The 21,936-nt window shown below is 37.1% G+C and overlaps 1 protein-coding gene across 3 annotated transcripts in view; it reads left to right on the top strand.

The window, feature by feature from the left end:
* The window catches only part of LOC150083015 (uncharacterized), a 487,383-nt gene that overhangs the window by 369,937 nt on the left and 95,510 nt on the right, over positions 1-21,936 (top strand). For all 3 annotated transcript variants that reach the window (XM_090377743.1, XM_090377741.1, XM_090377742.1), the window contains 2 exons: positions 8,710-8,785; positions 21,375-21,483. In XM_090377743.1, coding sequence (XP_090233869.1) covers positions 8,710-8,785; positions 21,375-21,483 — 185 coding nt within the window. The remainder of the gene's footprint in view (positions 1-8,709; positions 8,786-21,374; positions 21,484-21,936) is intronic.

The raw sequence follows: 21,936 nt of genomic DNA, 5'->3' as shown, positions 1-21,936 counted from the left end.
AGGTCCATTTATGAACAAAACTTTGGCTCAACATTTCTGAAGAGGGCTAGTCTAACAATATCTCTCTTGAAATAATCAAAATCAGTTATTGTCCAACAGAAAATCATAGGAAAAAAAACTCTTAGGTAAACTGATGGTCGAAAGCATATGGCATTGACAATCCAATGTGTATATTTTGATGTATATGTTTTTAGTGAATTTTAATTTCTGGTGCAGTGTAGACTTTATGAAAACCTCCTGCTTTTCCTGAAAAATCTGTTTTCCTCCTGTTTTTTGGCCACAAACAGTTTCCTTTTTGTCCAAATCTCCAATTTTGACCCAGAAAATCTGTTTTTTTCTCCTGCTTACAATTGTCTAATCTCCAGCTTTTTGAAACCAGAAGTTGGCAGCTGTGAGGCTTAATTGTTGAAATTAAGCTTTCTTAAAACAAGAAGTATAATGGTCACAGTGATTTGCTGTGCTCCCTATAGTCATTATTATACATTGTTATATCTATCTTGATATTGAATTAATTGAACAATTTTATTACAATTGTATGTGGTATATTATTATGAGTTCCGTGTTTATTAAGAAAAGAAATTAATCTAGTATAAGACAAAAGTTTTGTATCTAGGTAGTCAGAAACTTTTTTAAATAAGAATGAGAATTGGTAGTAATAAGGTAAAATTATGAAGTGTGTGTTGGATGTAGACTGAAATTTATATGTAATTTCTGTTATGCTTACATCAATTAACTGTTTTAGATATTGTTTTTAGAAGGGTATGCAATGTACTGTTCTTGACCAAAATTGATCAGGGCATATTTTATTATATTAAATATTGTGTTGCAGTACTTATTTTTATATTTGGAATTAATGATGCAAGTGAACATGCACAATTTTTCATAATTGGCAGTTGTGTTTTTTTTTTTTTTTTTTTTTTTTATATGCCATAATGTGCAATGTACACGGAAAGGACAGAATTCATGGGACCCCTGGTTGGCCAATGTGACACTGTAACCCCTTTCTCTAGTGGACAAACCTACCACTTGGCAGGTATACAAGTACACTGCATTCACGTAGATGGTAATTCTATGCCAGTATGGATAAACGTCGTGAGTTAACAGACTTTGAAAGAGGGATGAAAGTGGGTGCCTGCATGGGTCACTATTGTGGAAGTGGTACAGAAATTGCACTATTCCTGTTCGACGGTATCAGGAGTGTATCAGGAATTCGCCATTTCTGAAATAACATCTCATTGTGTACAGCACTGTGGCCTTTGACATCTGTCTCACATTGTTTCAGCCAACTAGAGAGTGACAGTGGCACAAATCAGCACTGACTTCAATGAGGGAAGTGCCAGAAACATCTCCACCAAGACCATCAGGCAATCATTAGCTGCAATAGGCTATGGGAGCTGCCAATATCCCTCTCCCCCAGAGTTCCATTGTTACCACCACAGCATAGGACTCTATGCCTCAACTGGGAAAAAGAACATTGGCACTGGACCTTGGATGATTGGAGATGGGGCTCCTTGTCCGATGAGTCCTGTTTCCTGGGAGGGTGCATATCTGGCAGAAACTGCATGAAGCTATGCACCCGTCTTGTCAACAAGAAACTGTTCAAGCAGGTGGACAGTCGGCAATGGTCTGGGCATGTTCAATTGGCACACATGGGGACCTCTGGTATGTCTAGACTCATCTCTGAATGGGCCAGGTTACGAGTCCATCCTTGCAGACCATCTGCATCCCTTTGTGGTCATCATGCACCCACAGGGCAATGAACTCTTCCAGCAGGACAATGCACCTCCCCACGGAGCCGTGGTGACTAAAACATGGTTCAAAGAGCATTCCGCAGATTTTATGTAACACCATGGAATGGCCTCCCCGTTCACCAGACATAAACCCTGTGGAGCATCTTTGGGATGCTGTGGAAATGTCCGTTCGAGTTTTGGATCCTCCACCCAGGAATGTGATGGAATTATGGATAGTGGTCCAGCAACCACGGATGGAAATACCTGTGGAATACTTTTGTGAACCAGTGAATGTCAGTGCCTCACCATGTGACTGCCCTTATCTGGGCAAAAGGTGAGCCTACCCGATACTAGGTAGGTATCCCATGATTCTCAGTGTATTTGCACTCTATGCTATTTACCCAGTCAATAGAGGCCATATAGCACCTTAAGTTGTCATAATTTCATTTGCTGAAATTAAAACCATTCCTTTACAACAACACCTTTTACAACTTTAACAACTAAAAAATTAAGTACAAATTATAAGTGCAAAAAGTTTCTCCCATTCATGGGGGAGGGAATCCAAGTTGGAGATGCAATGGCCAGACTTAAAATTGCTGTTTATGCTTACTGTATGTTTCTGTGTTCCTGATAGTTTATAATCATCCCATGCATTTTAATTATCTCTTGCTAGTCTCATCAGTTCATATGTCATCCATTTAGCTCTAACCCTTAAAAAACATCTCTTAGTTAATATGAAAGGCTTGCTAGCTTAAGTAATTACTTCCTTGAATGCTTCCCATTTATAATTTGCAGTTGGTAACATTATCAGTTTACCCCACCAAAAAGAATTTAAAAACAGTCTAAAAAAAAAATAACTGCCTTTTGACGAAAGCAAAAGCCCCAACCTTCTCCCTTGATATGTTACATGTTTAAGTAAATCTCACATCAGTACACTACAATCACTGCCACCTAGTGTTCTTTTATCTGCAGATTCTTAATTATGAAATAAACAGGGATTACCTTTATTTTTGATATAAGATGCTTCTTTTCCAACCAACTCTCCTATTTCAGCACGCCAATAATTCTTTGTGAAGGTGATATAAAAAATGTGAAACATATTCCCCACTGTCAGAACAGTAGTGTTCCAAACCCCTCAGTCTCAAATTGAGCACTCAACCCAACTTCAGTCTACAAACACCATCCCCCTGTCAGCAAAGAAAACATTACATAGATTGACATTAAAATTTAAAAGGTCTAAAAAGCTTAATGAATATGTGGTGATTATTCTCTTCATTCCTTCATTCCTAAAACGTTTTGAAGCAACATGTTCACAGGAATAAGAGCAACGCACAATTAATCCGAAACCTTTTATCTTATGTTGTAATGTTTCTTCTTCACGCACATGCATAAGTGACCAAGTGTTGGATAATAAGAATGGTCTACAGATATTGATTGAATTTTTACATAGCTTCATCTGTAGGGTTTCCACAATAAGTAATTTATAGTAGTTATGTTGAATATTTATTATTTTTGTTTCATTAAAGCCGAATGAATGTTGTTCATTTGTTGCGTGAAATGGAAGTTCCAATGCATTTGAATGACCCGCCCTAACTGAAGCTTTGTGCTGTTTTGCTCGAACGCAAAACGTTTTTGCTTAAACGCAATGCTATATATGAGGTCAGACTGTGATTGGAATGTAGTGTTTGAAGGTCGATTTCTAAAGAATGTGTATAATTTATTCATGGGTTTTGCTATAATTTTCATGTCAGTGCCCTTGCATATTTGGTTATGTTTATTGTGCCAATACGCAACATATGGAATGGTAATGAAATGTATTTGGCCTTGTCAGATTTTTGTACAATGTTTGTTGTGAGGTTGTTGTTATTTATTTTTTCACGTGCTAATGCTTTAATTTTATTTATAGAGGTTAAAGGGTAATCCCTATTTGTGAATCTTCTGGTTAATTCATTTCTGTTGTTAGAGAAATTTGAATAGAAGAATATTTAAAGGCATTAAGAAATTGATTCAGCATGACTGATTTTTTTGTATGGATAGGGATGATAACAATGGAAATGCAAAAGCATCCCCCTTATTAGTGGGTTTTCTATATATACTAAAATTTAGTTTTTGGTCTAATCTGTGTATGGTAAAATTTATGGAGTGAGTTTCTGCTTAAATTTCCAACTTAAATTTTAATCTCTGATGGATGTTATTAAAAACGTGTAGAATATTATTTATGGTCAAATGATCTGTGATAATTTGTGATAAGGAATGAAGAGAATAATCACCCCATATTCACTAAGCTTTTTAGATCTTTTAAATTTTAATTTTAATGTCAATCTACATAATGTTTTCCTTGCTGGCAGAGGGATGGTGTTTGTAGACCAAAGTTGGATTGAGCACTCAATATTGAGACTGAGGGGTTCTGACAGTGGGGAAGTTGTTTCACATTTTTTATAAATTTTATATCGCCTTCACAAAGAATTGTTAGTGCACTGGATTAGGAGAGTTGGTTGGAAAAGCAGCATCCTATATCAAAAATAAAGGTAATCTAATCCCTGTTGATTTCATAATATAATAGAATATAGGAATTATCGAGCACTTATTAGCTCTCTATTAGCAGATTCTTAATGCATGATGAGTTGCTTTTAGTCCAGATAGAATGGAAAGCTTAACTGACATTACAAAGAACGGGGGAGAAGGAAGACTCAATTGAAAGTGTACGAAAAAAGAAAAAAATAAATCATAATAATAAAAATTAATAAGAGAAAAGGAAATGGACAGCCTATGTGTTTCCCTCCTTCCTCAAGTAATTATCCAGCTGACCTTTGAATATCCCCAAACTGTCAGCCTCTACCTATATAGTTACCTAATAGGTTAAAATATTAGTTACCTATATAGGTAACTTATTCCAGGAATTTATAACTCGCTGGCTAAAATAAAACTTACTGCAATCCAGTCTCCCACCGTAACTTGAAATTATGGCTCCTTGTTTTAGAATCATTTATAACCGTAAAAATTTCATCCTCATTCATTTTTCTTTTGCCTCTCAGAGCCTTAAACACCTCAGTCAAGTCTCCTTTAAGGTGCCTAGATTCAAAGCTCTGCAACCCACATATTTAAAGTCTTTCCTCATATGGATGTCCTTTTGCCAATCTCAACAGGCGAGTTACCTGACTTTCGATCCTTTCAAGAAGCTGAATGTCTTTCTTTAGGTGCGGTCTCCATACTTGAACACAGTATTCCAAGTGTGGTCTAACAACAGCCTTATATAATGGGATTATAACGTCCTTATCTCTACTAGCGATTGTTCGATAAATTGATAGGACATCACGGAAACAGTCCTTGCAAACAGTCTACAATGCTTGGAGAACTTCATATTTTACCGTATCATAGTAGTTAGTCAAATTCTAGCACAGTGCAACTGTGGTATGCAAGGTGATACATTGTAATGCACAGTGTATAGAAAACCTGTTAACCTGTTATGGATGAGGTATAATTTCAGAAACTTCACTGGGTTTCGTATTTGTTAGCTAAAAACATGCAATTTCACTGTACCTGTAAACATCAGGACCAGCATATAGTAAAAATATCATGGACTCATTATGGTAGTAGCAATACTGTGGCTGGTTAGGAAAGAGTAAACATACAGAAAGTGTTTGGTGTCACATTTATAGGAGGCGCCTCCGTAGCCAGGTGGGAAGGAGCAGCAGTGCGTAGCACACGCTTCTTGATTAGACAGGGGTTCGAGCCCGTCACCACCAAATACGGAGGATGCGGAAAGGCCAGGGAATGACCACTGCATATCCCGGAGCAATATGGCCTTAGTTGCTAATGCTCCTAAAAAAAAAAAAAAAAAAAATCGCATTTATACACCAGTATCGTGATACTGGTATATAAATGTATGGTAATAGTTATTTCCAGCAGAATAAATTGCTGTGTCACAAAGGAGTATGAATAATTTGTGGCCTGCTCATTTAGTTTTAATGTTAGTAGTGTCAAATGACAAGGAAGCAAGCTGATACATCAGCAAAAAAAAAAAAAAAAATCATTTTTAATTATCCATCCCCGCCAATAGTTTCCCTAGTTATTCCTTGAATTTATTCAAACTATCCATTTCCACAACAGTGGATGAAAGTTTATTCCAGCAAGTGATCACCTGTCGACTGTAGGCAAACTTCCACACATCTATTCTGCAGCCATCTTTCCTCAATTTGAATCATTCAAATTGTAAACATTTCAATCAGATCACCTCGCAGGTGCCTAATGTCCAGACACTACAATTTGCAAAATGAAGCCCTTCTTGGTGAGAGCACCCTTTTTTCCCCTTCACAATCTCTTTGCCCTTCTCTGCATGCATTCCAGCAGCTCTACATCCTTCCAAAAATGAAGCTTCCAGACCCTTATACAGTACTCAAGATGTGGCCTGACCATTGCCTTATACAATGGGGTAATCACATCTTTATACATGCTAGCAAAATTTCTGTATATCAGCTGTCCTGGCAGTCTTTCTTCACTGCTCAGAGAACTTCCTATATGACTACACAATTACCCCCAAGGTTTCCAAATACTCTGTGTGTAGTACCACACAGTTGGTATGTTACTCTGGGATTACTGCTACCCATTTGCAGTACCTTGCATTTGTTGAAGTTAAAATACACCACCCTAACAACCTCTGTATTATCTGCAAACCTAGACATTAAGCTTAATATACCTTCATCAATGTCATTAATAAATTCAAAAAACAATGATGGGGCCAGCAGTGAACACTGTGGGACACCACTAATAACATTGGTCCACGAGGAACAGTGTCCATTCCACTCTTTTTCCCATCCAACCATCCATTTATTCATAGCAGTAGCTTGCCTTTAATGCCACAATGCTCCAATTTGTACAGTAGTCTTTTATGTGCAACAGTATCAGAATCTTTTCTGAAATCCAAGTGTGTGATATCAAAATTATTTTTTGCATCCAGTTCCTTTGTTACTGCATCACAATATCCAGTCAAATTGGTCAGACAAGAACTCCCCTTAATGAACCCGTACTGTGACTGCACTCTTCTTTTATCATTGACTCCATTATTTTCTCTGGAACAGAAGTTTAGCTAACAGCTCTGTAATTACTAATGTCACCCTTTGATCATCATTTGTTAATTGGGGATACATTTGCACATCTCCAGTTTACAGGAACCTCCCTGAATCCAAAGCATCTTTGGATTTGGGGAGGTTCCTGGCTAAGGATTTGCTTACTTCCTTTGCTGCTTCCCTTAATATAATTGGATAAATTCCATCTGTCTCGGGTGCCTTTTTTATGTTTTTCATCAATTTCGCTTCAACACTCCTCTCTGTTATTACAAAATCATTTAACTCTGTTAGTGTTTGATAAACCTCTGGCATCCACTTCTCTAAAGAGTTCCTCGAGTGTTAATGTAGTTGCAAAATACCTATCCAGTTTTTCAGCAATTTGGGTAAGATCATCAACAGTTACACCATTTAAGTGGACAATTGTGATTCGTCCTCTACCTTGTAGTGTTTTTCATAAATAAGTGTTTGCTGTTTTTCTTTGCATCCTTTGCCAAAGATTTCTTGTAATCTGCCTTGAATGCCTAACCTCCTTTTCAACTTGATTGCAGATTAGTTTATATCTAACATAGGCCATAACCACCCTAACAACCTTAAGCCATAGGCCTTAAACCTAAGTAACTTAAGCCATAGGCTTCTGTATCATTATTTGGGTCCACTGTATATAATTTTAAAACTGAATGAAACCACTGTGGTCACCTTTACGAAAGCATGTCACAGTAACTTAAGCCATTGTTTCTGAACCTTTTTTGTTGATGTGGGACACTTTTTTTAAAGATGCTAAAATTTTGTGACACACTACTATTCTCATATATTCACAAATAGGAAATTATTTCTGTTGGGTTTATTTAATAATATACCTATTATTTGTTTTAAATGCTTTTAATATCTATTTTTGAACATACATGAAATTTAAAAGAAATTTTTTGAACAGACATAAAATTTAAAAGAAAATATGTAAAAAATTTACATAATTATATAAAAATAAAGAAAAATGCAGTTAACATTTTAATCAGTGAGACGAATTTTCTGAAAATACTGTATGTATTTTTTGTGGTCTAGTTTTGATATAATTGATCATTTTAACTGCTTGATCAAGTATAAGTTTAAAATCAGGCATGACTATCTTCACTACTAGAACTTCTCTGTGTATAAAACAGTGTTGTAATAATATTTGAATTGTGTTGCTTTACAGTATATGAAAATCCCATTTGTCAAATAATTATCATCATATTTATAACACACGTTTTCTGCTTTTTTGATGTTTGCTCGTTTTTGTTTTTGTCATTTTCTCCAAGCTCGTTATCAAGTTGCCTCTTATGATTTCCTTTCACTAAAAATTTATCCATCACTAATAATTTATAAAAAAAATTAAAGTTACTTCTAGAATATACTAATACTCTGTGTTCTTAAAACACAATGGAAATTTCTTACTATCTGCTTACAAGTTGCACTTATACAACTGCAAAATGCACTGCAGGGTGCCTGGGAAAGACTTAAGTGATAAGAATGGCCAAATAAAGGTAAACAGATGTAGTACTAGGAATCAAAATGTGATGTTACATTGACTGCCGGAAGGCGCTCAGATCAGCGAAGCGTAAACAAATGAATATTTTTGTTTTAATCAATTTTTATTATAAAACTTGGATTTATTAATTTTTTGTGCCAACAAAACTTGTCCCTCAACCTGTGTGCTGCAGCACACAGGTTGAGGAACTGACTTAGGCTGCTCTGAGAGCTCAGCTCATTATGTACATCATAATCTTGCCAATCTGTATATAATTTGTGTATTATAAATATAAATTATTTTAATCGATCGATTTAGTTTATCCGTAGACTAGTATTATGTCATGAATAGAATAATAAATTTTTTTTGGTATTATTTGGATTTAATTTTGCTTACAACCTTACTTTAGGTATGGCATTACTTTAGATGGTGAAAGGGGTAATAGACCACATATATTTTCCAGAGAAGAAATTCTAAATCATGCAGTAAGTAAAATAAAAACTCTTTTATATGTCTGGAATCTGTATTTTTGAGCTTGTTTGACTTAAATTACACAGTGTGAAAATTTAAAAATGAAACATTCTAGAAAAAAACACTGATCCCACACGAGTAAACTAACCTTGGTTAATTCAAAATAACTTGCTCCCACATTCACACATTCTGCATGAAGCGACTGGAATGACTGGTAGAAGGCCATGATAGGTATAACTGTTCAATATTCTCATTACAGCTCTTTGAATGGTGTCAATACCATGAAAATAACAGCCTTTCAGTGATGCCTTGAGCTTCAGAAACAAAGAACGTGCACAGGGCTAAATCTAGTGAATATGGTGGGTGCAACAATATGCAGACTTTCTTTCCTAGCCGAAGAATCCCAAACAGTGAGGGCTTCGTGGCTTGATGCATTGTCTTGCAAGAGGAGCCAACTGCCATCTTCTCCATACCAAGGCTGTATGGATTCTCTGCAAAAACATTTCAAAACATCCAGATAGTAGGCAGAAGTAACATGTTGGCCATGACCATGAACTCTTTGTGCACAATTCCCTTGCTGTCATAGAAAGTTATGAGCATAGTTTTGATTTGTGACATTTCTTGATGAACTTTTTAGGCTTTGTTTTGTTGTGGTGTCATACTGAAAATGCCACATCTCGCCACCCATAATGTTAAAATTCAGGAAGTTGGGTTTGCTTTTAGCAGCTTCGATGACTTCTCTGCAATGTTCAACTCACTCTTGTCATTGACTATCTTTTAATGAATGTGGAAAAAACTGCACGTGGACCCAAATTTTTTTTTCAAATTGTGGGTTCTTATTTGTCGAATGGTTTCCTTATTACCTTACGGATCTGAAAGCATTTGGAGCATTCCACATCAGTCATTGGTATGTCCGAATGTTTGTCGTCTTCCAGTGATTTTCTTCCATGGGCAAATTGTTTATGTCTGTCTCATGCAAGTGTGTTTGAGGGGCAAAATGCCACTCAAACACACATGCATGAGACAGACAATTCTCTTCATATACTTGCTTCATCATATGTTTCCATGATACATATACTCCTAAAAATAAATATAAAGGCATGAACATCACTAAGAAGATTTGCAAAAAAAAAAAAAAAATCACTATCAAGACACAAGCAATAGAAACTGTGTTCAGAGACCCTTCTAGTTCACTGGATTTTTATATATTTTCATAGTGCCACTTAATTGTTTTTTTTTTTTTTTTTTTTCCTTTCTTCTGCTACGATTTGGATTTTGTTCAGCATACATGTAAATAAATTTTAATCCTTCCCCATTCCACTGAGAAAGACTCAGAAAGAAAAGTCATAATATTCCATAATCTCTGACTATTCCTTTTCAGATAAGCTTTTCAAAGCGATGAAAGCAGCCCTCTCCTCTCCATAGTCCCAATCACATAAACTGTTTTAAACCTATATTTAAAAGATAGTTCCTCTGAACTGTCACATTATAAACAGTTCTATAAAGTGTTGAATGATATCTTTATTTGCAATGAATTATTTTCTCTTTGTTTACTTCTTGGGAATATTCCTGTATTTCCTCCTTAATCACACATCTTTCTGTGTTATTAAGTCATCAATTTTCTCTCTGAAATAATTTTGAGAGATTCTCAATGGAAATATGCTCAAACTCAGATATGTGCTTAAAAAGTTTTCATCATCCTCAGTTTTCAAATATCATAGGTTAATGATTGACCAAGATCTGCCGTTAAAGCTTCATTTCCTACATTACCATTTAGACTTTTTTCCTGAAAACTTGGAAGCAGTCTCCAATGAACAAACATGGTGAAAGGTTTTACCAAGGTATTTCTCAAATGGAAGAAAGATACCAGGGAAAATGTAGTCCAAATATGTTGACAGACTACTGTTGGAATCTCATATTGGAGACACTAATGAAGATTATAAAAGGCAAAACATGACAAAATTAAGTGTTTTGTAAATAGAAGGGTAAAGGTAAGGGTAAAGATCCATTGTTTAATATTTAGTACTATATGTAACGTTTTCTTAAAATATATGAAATCTTTTTTATTAGAAAGTTTTTGACTCAACTCTACAAGAATAGCCCTGAATTTTAAAGGGGAGCATAAAAAAATTTTTTTTTTTTTTTTTTTTTTGTCAACCAGTTTTATCATTTGGCATTTCATATCAAATATCAGTGTTGATAATAATTATCAGTCAGTAATATAGATCACTTCTTACCTAATAGGCTTATCTAATAGAATCAAACTAATTAATTTATGCTTCTGTCAACTCAATTTCTATTTATTCAGCTGTTTTTATTAAAGTATTAAAGACTCCTCTTATATACTGGAGAAAATAGTCATTCATTATGATGACCACCAAGCAAACTACTATATGTCATAATTTGGGTGAACATATATGATTCTGTAATCACACATTTGGTGACCATTTAGGAAACCAGTTGATATTATTCATCAACTGGTGAGCAATATCTTTACAGGCAGTAAATTTTGTTCTCACTGTTTACTTCTTACTTTAGCATTCATTCAACTAACATGCACTCATTCATATTTTATACAGTGTCAGACAAATTAATAGCAGCTTAACTATTTCAGCCTATTTTTGGCTCAAAAATACATTTACATTTTTTTTATGAATAAAAAGGTACGGTTACTGCAAAATTTCATATTTTAGGAGGTGATTAACTTAAAAGAAAGAAAATCCCAATCACAAACGTTATTAGAATCTGTATTACTTATTACCATGCATGGGTCGAAGATGTTGTTGTTGTTATTTGGTTTTTAGGAGTATTAGCAACTAAGGCCATATTGCTCTGGGGATATGCGGTGGTCATTCCCTGACCTTTCCGCATCCTCCGTATTTGGTGGTCACGGGATAGAGGAGATAAGAGCAGGCGGTGACATGCGAGCTAAACGTGACGGGTCACTAAGCTGCAGGTCTACCGACTTGCTTTGTTTCGGATTGGATACTCAATTACAAAAAATGGCAAACCGTAAGATGAAAGCTTATTTAGAAGAACTTTATGCCAAACACGATCAAAAGCCCTTTATAATATCAAAAGTAACTGCTTGAGTTTCATCAAACTTTTCCATTGAATTTGTCCATAGATTGGTAACATAAACCAGTATATCACCAGTGGATCGACACTGAGGGAATCCATGTTAGCAATTATTAATCAGATGGAAGGTTTCTAGATTGTTTAGGAGTTTGCAAGCTAATGGATTTCTCTACTACTTTAGAAAGAGTAGAAGTAAGTGCAATGGTACGATAATTAGATGGGAGGGATTTATTACCCTTTTAAGAACTGGCTGGATGTGAGCAATTTCTTAGCAGAAGGAAAAACACAAGTGGAATAAGAAAGAGATACAACAGGAGTAAGCTCAGGAGCACAGGTTTCGAGAATGAATGGAGAAATGCCATCAAGACCTAGTGCTTTCTTGGCATTAAGACTTATGACATCCTCTTGATGGAAGACCACAGGAGGCATTGAATGGAGAGTAATGGGAATGGTAGGAGATGGTTTACCAAGAATCATCAATACAAGAATTGGAAGAAGAGTAAAATGCTAGCAGGTCAGCTTTATCTTTAGTTGAGGTGTCATTAGAACCATCAAGTTTTAACAGAGGTGGGTGTATAGATGGATGAAAGTCATGGCCAATAGCTTTGACAAGAGATCAGAATGTTTGACTACCATTTGGCCAAGAAGAAAGTTTTCTACTCTTAGCTTGTTCAACATCTAGTTTAGATTGATTAATAAGTGCTTTTCAGGTGTTGAACAATAGAAAAATGAACGTGAAGATTTGGATGTAAGCTAATTGCATTATGTAACATTCTTATCTTGAATATCCTTAGCACATTTATTGCAAATCTAAGGTTTAGATAAAGGATGAAATTTTAAGGTGGGGTTTAAAATAAAGCATTTCATCCCTGAAAGAATAATTTTACTGACACGGTCTGAGCAAACGTTGACATCAGAAGATTTGAAACAGTAATCCGACTAAGGAAAAGAAATTATTCAGATCATCCTATTTTGCTTTCTTGTAATGCCAAACAACACTAGGTTGAGAATGGCCACAAAAGAAAGGCTCCATTGGAAAAGAGACCATCACCAAGCTAAGCTGTGATCTGAGGTGCCTAGAGGACCTGAACCATCTAATTGGAAGGGTTATTAATGAGGAAAAAGATCAGTGGTGTTGGCTATATGATTAGGATTGTCTGGTATTCTAGTAGGTAACTGAACAGTGTGTGTGCGAGGTCATTAGTAATTGAAAAAGTCTCAGCATCTCAAACAGCTGGGTCTGTGTTGACTAGAAAACGGAAGCTAGCTGGAGTTGCGAACATTAAAATCACCAAGGAATATTACTTCACTGTCAGGAAAGTTGGACTAGAAAAATATAAACTTTCAAAGAAAGGAAGTCAGAGTTCCAAGTGATTAGTGAAGTTGGGAGAATGATAGAGGTAATAGATGGATCTGACAAAATGGGGTGGAGGGATTTTAAGCAAGGGAAGATCAAAAAGAAAAGATTCCACATTACTGTCTCTGACAGGGAATATCAGAGCAGACATATGCACAAGTACTACCTTTGAAGTGAAAGGAATTGTACGGTGAATAATGAGGACAGAGATGGGCATTGGTCGAATCAACCAATATTTGTGAATCTGTCAGCAGTGCTTTTTAATGTGGATTTAACAAGCCTGGACTGTATCTATATTAAAGTTGAACACTTTCTTGGTCTTTGCTTCAAATAATAATACCTGCTGATGTACTGTACTTTACTGTTCTGTTCAGTTTCTCTTTTCATAGATATGATAAAGTTATTATTAACACTCCAATCCGCCCCCCCCCCCTTTAAAGTAGAGCATTTCTAGTGGTTGCACACTCATTAGAGTTCAGCACACAGGAAACTGAAAGTGAAGGCATGGTCCCCACAATGTTTTAACATCCCTTGATAATAAAGTTAATATTAGTATTGATTTTAACAAATTGGGACTGTAAAAAAGATAATAATAATAATGAATCTCAAATAAATATATATATATATATATATATATATATATATTTGAGTAAATTACAGTTACTAAACTGTAACAAATACGCTATATGCAGAGTTTCTTATATATATGAAAGCAATAAATTTAGAATTCTTTCTATGGAAGTTAGATACACAGATTTAAATAAAGTAAAGAATAGTTCAAAAGTTAGATATAGTGTGAAAAACAGTTTAGAAGTTCTTAAAAGTGTTCTTTTTTTTATAACACAAATATCTACTCCTTTCCATATACTGGGAAACTTGAATGGCCACTACCACCCACTCTGTGGGTCATTGACAGAAGATGCAGGCAAACTGGGAAAAATGCAAGTTAGTTTATGTATTTGACTTTATTTGACCTACAAATCATTTATTAAGAAATGTCCAATTATGCAGTTCCATATGTAAATGATAAACAGCTATGCTGAGCAGAACATGCACTCACTAGAACATCTGCAATGAATTGGTGGAATAAATCGAATAAATGTTTAGTGACAAAGAAAGGATAAAGCAAAGCATGGAACAACTTTGGAATAAATCGGAACTCCCACAACTTTATCCAGTCTAAGAAAACTCATGGAACAGCAAGATTCATTAGATATGTTAGTAAAAAAAGCTCCCTGGATCCAACTTGCATTAGCAGTTAACCAAAAAACCAAGTACTAAAGAAGTCTGGAAGAAAATGAGAATTGAATGGCAGATAACAAAATAGCAGCCCAATAGTACACTGGTAAGCACATACTATGTCCTTTATGTCAGAGATAGTGAATATCCTAGCTGAAAACTTCATTGATTTCTTGGTAATTACATACTAATCAATAGCCTTTCAAAGACAGAAATAAATTATGGAAAATTTCAAACTGAATTTCCATTAAAAAAAATAGTGAACAATTCAATTCATATATTCTGAAGAATATATGAATTGTTTAGAACATTGTCTTTTTCTAGAAAAAGCTCAATGGTCCCAACACAACATATGCTATACAATGATAAGACAATTTAACCCCAGGGGCTCAAATCTGGACAGTATGGGCTTGGCACACCCAGGGTCCTGAGCTGGATATCATCATTCTTCTCTTTCTTGATGATCCCTTTCTATTTCTGACTCTTGTTCTCTCTCTCTCTCTCTCTCTGAGGGTAATTCAGAATTTTTCTTTTTTTGGCTGGTGCAGCATAAGCCTCAGGCCTACACTCTCTCTCTCTCTCTCTCTCTCTCTCTCTCTCTCTCTCTCTCTCTCTCTCTCTCTCTCTCTCTCTCTCTGTTACTTTCATATAATAGAAACAAACATGTCTTAATAGTGCCATGCATACTGCTTGCTTTCCCAAAACTGGAATAGAATTCTACTAATTTAAGCTGTTACCAACCTCTAGGATTTACCAGTTTTCTCAAAAAAAAAAAAAAAAAAATTAAGGCAGATGACCGAAGACTAACATGATAATAAGGAAAAAAAAATAAAAAAAATAAATCTTTAACATCACTCATAGTGAAATCAGAAAACACATTTTGAACCTTATATGAAATGCAGCCATCAGATCAGAGCATTAGGTAATGATTTGATGTTGAAAAAGCATGTGATACCGTCTTCCAGGATCTATCAGTGTGTTTTTCTGAAGGCATGTACTCATATTTATCCAGAGTTCTTGATATGAGGAATGGGGAGAACACTCTTTTTCATAATTATGGTATTCTAACACCCACCACACAGTCCAGATCTGTCATATTGTAACCCAAGTGTTTGGGGCGCCTCCGTAGCCAGGTGGGAAGGAGCAGCAGTGCGTAGCACACGCTTCTTGATTAGACCGGGGTTCGAGCCCGTCACCACCAAATACGGAGGATGCGGAAAGGTTATTCAGGGAATGACCACCGCATATCCCGGAGCAATATGGCCTTAGTTGCTAATGCTCCTAAAAACCAAATAACAACAACAACCCAAGTGTTTGGATAATTGAAGTGAAGTGATGTAATACTTGAGAAACTTTGTTGGGAAGTGCTTCCACAGTATGAGATTCATGCATTTGTATCAAATCAGTTTTCTCATAGCTAGATATAAAACTGGGGCTATTGCTTTAACTTTCATAATAAGGTTCTATAGCTCTCATTGCATGGTTATTTTATTTTTCAAACTTATTATCAAGCATATTTCATATTGTGGATATTTTCCTTCGCCAGGTTGTTCATTCATACTGTTTACTTCTTCCATTTGTCTTTTTTTCTGTTCTACTATTTGAGAACCTTGTGGGACGAAATAGATCAATCATGTTAACTATAAATAGTACTGAAACCACAGTATGGGAATGGCATACATTTTAATTAATTAGCCATGTACAGTGCATGAATGTTCAGACTTATGCATGTGCACATATTTCTTCAACAGTTTCTCCTGCACTTTGCTCTCAGTTTATTGCAAAATCAATTAGCTCTCTGTTACAGTTTGATAAACTTCTGACCAACACTTCTCTACAGAATTCCTCATGTGCGAATGTAGATGCAAAATACTCAGTTTTCAGCTGCCCAAGCAGGATCATGAACAGTTGAACCATCAATATCAGGGGAGCCGGTCTGATTAATCCCCTTCCTTCTGAGTTTACATGTCTTTGCTGTTTTTATTTGCATCCCTTGTCAAAACATTTCTCGTAGTGTGCCTTCGCTTGCCATGACCTTCTTTGTGACTTGATTGTGGACTAGCTTATGTTTACCATAGGCTTCTGTGTTGCCTGATAGTTTGTATGCGTCCCATGCATTTTTCTTCTCTGCCACGGGTCTCATTGGTTCATCTGACATCCATTTTACCTTGAATAGTATTTCTAGTAGCTTCCACGATTAGTTCCTTTAAAGTTTTCTATTTGGGGTTTGCTGCCAGTAGCATCATCGGTTGGTCCCACTGTATAGAATTTGAAAGCTCTCTAGGACCAATTAGTTGCCTCTACGACAGCAAGAATCCTTCCCTTTGCCCTTAATGGTGGTTGCATCTTTGAGTGGGTCCCATATCGGTACACTGTGATCATTGCCACCGGGTGGTTCCTTTGTCTACAGATTCTTGATGCATGAATAATCGCTGCTTATAGCCAGATCAAAAGTATTTCTCTCTCTCTCTCTCTCTGGTTGCCTTTTGAACATGCTGCAGTCTTATAATGGGGGATTTTAATTTCCCAGATATTGACTGGAATTTGTGGGTTGGTCACTCACACACTAGCCAGGCTTTTGTGGATTTATTGGATGATTGTTTTCTACATCAGCATGTTCGTGAGGCAACAAGAGGGAGCAGTGCTCTTGATCTGGTTGTCAGCGGTGATTCTTCATGCATTGGGAATCTGCGGATGGATGAACCACTGGGTGACAGTGGTCACAGTGTGTTGAGGTGGGATTTGCTCGGGGAGGTAGCTGCCATCGGAAGTGGAGGGAGGGGTTTTTGTTTTCGTAAGGGCGACTATGATGGTCTGAGACAGTGTTTGGGTTCTGTACAGTGGGACCAACTGATGATGTTGCCGGCAGCAAGCTCGGAATGGGAAGCATTCAAGGAACTAATCTTGGAAGCTACCAGGCTTTACATACCAACTAAGAAATATTGTTCAAGGTTTAGGCCTAAATGGTTGTCGGATGAACTGGTGAGGCATGTGGCGGGGAGGTGGAGTGCATACGGATTGATGGGCGACATGGAGGCCTATGATGGATATGAGTTGGTCTGTGACGGGTCACAAAGGAGATTAGGCGGGCAGAGGCAGGCTGCAAGGAATCTTTGGCAGGGGATGCAAGGAGAAACAGAAAAGAGTTCTTTACCTATTTAAACTCAAGAAGGAAGGGGATGAATCAGATTGGTCCACTGGATGTTGATGGTTCAACAGTTGAGGATCCTGCTCAGGTGGCTAACAATCTAAACGAGTATTTTGCATCAGTTATTCAGGAAGGAGAATGACGTAGGTAAAGTAGACATTGGCAGTGAGCTGGATGATTTTGTGGTAACTGAGAGGGAGGCGGGGGAGGGATTGTTGGGGATGAACATAGAAAAGGCGCCTGGGGTGGATGGGATCTGTCCAGTTGTATTGAGGGAGGCAGCGGGGGAAGTGAGCAGGCCCCTAGCCGTAGTTGTGGGAGCTTCTTTGGATTCGGGGGAGGTACCCATAGACTGGAGATGTGCAGATGTAGCCCCAATTCACAAAGGAGGATCAAAGGCTGACACAAGTAGTTATAGACCTGTTAGTTTAACTTCTGTTCCAGGAAAATTAATGGAGGCACTGGTTAGGGAGACACTGCAGGCTCATCTAGACAAGAATTCAGTTATGGCTCGGGCGCAGCATGGTTTTGTTGGGGGCAGGTCTTGCCTGACCAATTTGATTGGATACTATGATGTAGTCACAAAAGAACTGGATGCAGGGAATAACTTTGGTATTATATATTTGGATCTTAGGAGGGCTTTTGATACTGTTGCGCATGGGGGGCTGCTGCACAAATTGGAGCAGTGTGGCATTGGAGGCAGGTTGCTGCTATGGATGGGGGGATGGTTGGGTGGCAGAGGACGGAGAGTGGTAGTCGATGGACACTGCTCAGCGTGGACTAATGTTGTTGGTGGAGTTCCTCAGGGTTCATTGTTGGGTCCATTGTTGTTGTTTTCGGTGTTTATGAGTGATGTTGATGATGGTATATCGGGTTTAGTGTCCAAGTTTGCAGATGACGCAGGGGTTGGCGGGGTTGTTGAGGACACTACTGGCGCTATGCTGCTGCGGCGGGATCTGGAAAGGTTGGGCAGATGGGCTGGGAGGTGGCGGATGAGGTTTAACATTGACAGATGTAGAGTGCTGCATATAGGAGACAGTAACCCCAGAGCAACGTATCAACTCTGCGGTACTACACTGACAGTGGTGGAGAATGAAAAGGACCTGGGGGTAATTGTGCAGGCAGATATGAAGTTCTCTGAGCAGTACAGATGAGCTGCAAGAGTAGCTCATGGTGTCTTGTCAATGATATACAGGAATATTTCTAGCAGGGGTAAGGAGGTGATTATTCCCTTGTATAAGGCAATGGTTAGGCCGCATCTTGAGTACTGTATACAGGTCTGGAAGCCTCATTTCAAGAAGGATGTAGAGCTGCTGGAATGGGTACAGAGAAGGGCAACAAGATTAGTGAATGGAACAAAGGGTTGCTCTTACGAAGAAAGGCTTAAGTTTTGCAAATTACAGAGTCTGGAGACTAGGCACCGGCGAGGTGATCTGATAGAGGTGTGTAAGGCTTTGAATGGTTTCAGCATGCTCAATGCCAATGGGATTCTTCCTCTTGCTCAGAATAATCACCTCAGAGGGCATAAATTCAAATTGAGGAAGGACGGATGTCGGATAGATGTGTGGAAATTTGCCTTTGGCCAGCGGGTGGTTGGTTGGTGGAACTGACTTCCATCATTTGTTGTTGAAGTTGATAGCGTAAACAAATTTAAGGCTCAACTGGACAGGTATTTCGAACGAACGGAGGGGTGAAATGGGAGTGGTGTGTGTTTTTTTTTTTTTTTTTTTTTTTTTGGCTGATGCTGAATAAGCTTGCTTTCTTGCATCATATGCCTCTGCTAATGCTAATATAAAAATATTTAAAAAAAAAAAAAAATATATATATATATATATATATCTGTTATCACCTATTTTACCTAACAAATGAAACAAAACTAACAGTATCTTACTTGTAGCAATTACCACAGATATCTAACAATAATGTAAACAATCTTATTTCTTCACACAAAACTAGAAATAAACTTAATTACAATAATGGTGGTCTTCATATATTAGCATGTGTCACATAGTAAGTTTGCATAAACCACACCTGTCACTTTCAAAACTTCCACAAAATTCAGGTAAAATTGTGTGTATTTAGGAAGGTGGATGGAGCTACAACCACTAATCTTGAACAAGAAACACATGCAATAGATATTTTGCTGAAAAGTCAGTGAGGCTCAGCCTTGTTATTGCTGAGCTAAATAAATACTGTTACAGTTGTCAAAATATTTCTGTGGATACAGAATAATCAGGCTGCTTACATAGTGAGATTAATGCTTTGAGAAGTATTTTTACATAAATACGAGGGGGTATCAAAAAGTTCGTACCCTTACCTAGATGTAATAGCCCCAGAATGGTGAAACTTCACGGGAATTTTAATCCTTTTCTGTGATTAAAGTTCCTTCATAGGAACTTTAATCCTTTTCTACTCTCCATGTGTAGTAAGAATTTCTTCCATCTATGGATCAGTTGTTTAATTCTTTGATCATAGAAATGAAGAAACCATTGCGCCGTCCACGCAATGGTTTCTTCATTTCTTGAAACAAGAAGTAATCTGATGATGCTAAGTCAGGAGAATAGGGTGGGTGCTGCAGTAGTTTGAAGCCACACTGGGCAACAAAGTTGGTGGTGGCAATGGTCGCATGAGCCGGTGCATTGTCTGAAAGAAGATGGACACCTTTGGTTAACATCCCACGCCTTTTGACCTTCGAAGCATCATGTAACTTTTTCAAAAGATTTCTGTAGTGTTCTCCATTACGTCTGGAACCACGAGGTAGGTAATCTGTCAGGATAACCTCTCTTCTGTCCCAAAACACAGACAACATCACCTTCTTTGCAGATGGAGTGGTCTTTGTTTTTTTTGGGAGGAGGTGTGCTGCCACTGCTTTGACATGTCTTTAGTTTCCAGATCATACTGGTACATCCAGCATTTGTCACCAACCAATCAGAAAAGTTCTAAACACCTGCATTACACAAATCCAGCAGTTGGCAAGAAGAAGATTGCATTTGACATTGCTTCTGCAAAGGCATCAGCAATCTTGGAATCCATTGTGCAGATGTTTATGTAAAATGCAGTGGGAATTAGTTATGTATATTCCCACAATATACATAACTAATTCCCACTGCATTTGCGATGAAATGAATTGTCACACATCTTTCACTCAGCACCAGCTGCTCAACCTTTGCAACCATCTCACTGTCTGTGGATGTTGAGGCCTTCCTTCTCTTGGCTTGTCAAAGACACTTGCACGACCACACTGGAACTCATTTCCATTTTCTTAGTGTCATAGGATGGACAATTCTGCCCATAGCTTTCATTTCTTCATTAATTTCCTGAGCTTTCTTGCCCTGCAAATGCAGGAACTTGATCACCTCTCGATGCTCCACTTTGTCAACCCTAGCATCCTTCCTCAGATTCCGGGCTCCACCTCTGGTGTACGATCTACGGAAATGAAATTTCATTTCATTTCCGCCTACGGAAATGAAATTTCACATGTTAGTTATTGAATATGTAGACAACTTATATTAAAAATGGCATCTTCATACTGATGTTTTATCTAGGTCAGGATACGAACTCTTTGATACCCCCTCGTATAATATATAAAGTGTGCATTTTGGTCCACTTTCATTTGAATTGCCGTCTACATACTAATGATAATGTTAATTACTTATATTTGGTTCTGTAATTCACTTTGTAATTTATATTTTGCATGTCTGTATTTTTTTGTTTTGCTTTAGAAAAATTGTTTTTTTATATGATAAGAAAACTCTGACTACAATATATTTATTTGTTTCAGATTCTTGAAGTGAAACCAGAGTCAGTCCTTCAGTTACGAGAAGGGACTAGAGTGTGTGCATACTGGAGTCAGAAGTGTCGGTGTCTTTATCCTGGAACCATAGCTAAATGTAATTATATTTTAAATCTGTACTATACAATAATGTTACATGGCATCAAAACCATATTTTTACTAGCCAGTCAGGAGGTGATAAGTTTCCCCGCTACTTGTAAAAACTATTTGTTTGATTTCATTGACTACTTTTAAGAGATGGCATGAAGTTTGGGTTAATAGCAATAGAATTTTATGTACTTGATGAGAGAGAGAGAGAGAGAGAGAGAGATTATGTCAGTTGATTCCCTTGTGCAGTTGTTTAAAAAAATTGGGCACTGAATGCTCTTCTTTCTCTATATATATCTGGGAAAGTATTTATTATTGTAAAATCATATCATATCATAAGCTATAGGAATTAAGCCATTGAATTGATAATAATTCAATGTTCAGCTTCTTCTGAAGTTTAGATTTTACTAATGCCTGTGTCTGAGGCATTAGTAATGAATTAACATTCATTATTACTAATGCC

The sequence above is a fragment of the Mastigoproctus giganteus genome, chromosome 7 (assembly GCF_048544385.1).
Source record: "Mastigoproctus giganteus isolate SK-2022 chromosome 7, ASM4854438v1, whole genome shotgun sequence".
Taxonomy (NCBI): domain Eukaryota; kingdom Metazoa; phylum Arthropoda; class Arachnida; order Uropygi; family Thelyphonidae; genus Mastigoproctus; species Mastigoproctus giganteus.
Note: the sequence above shows the minus strand (reverse complement) of the source record. Positions and strands in the feature narration are given on the sequence as shown.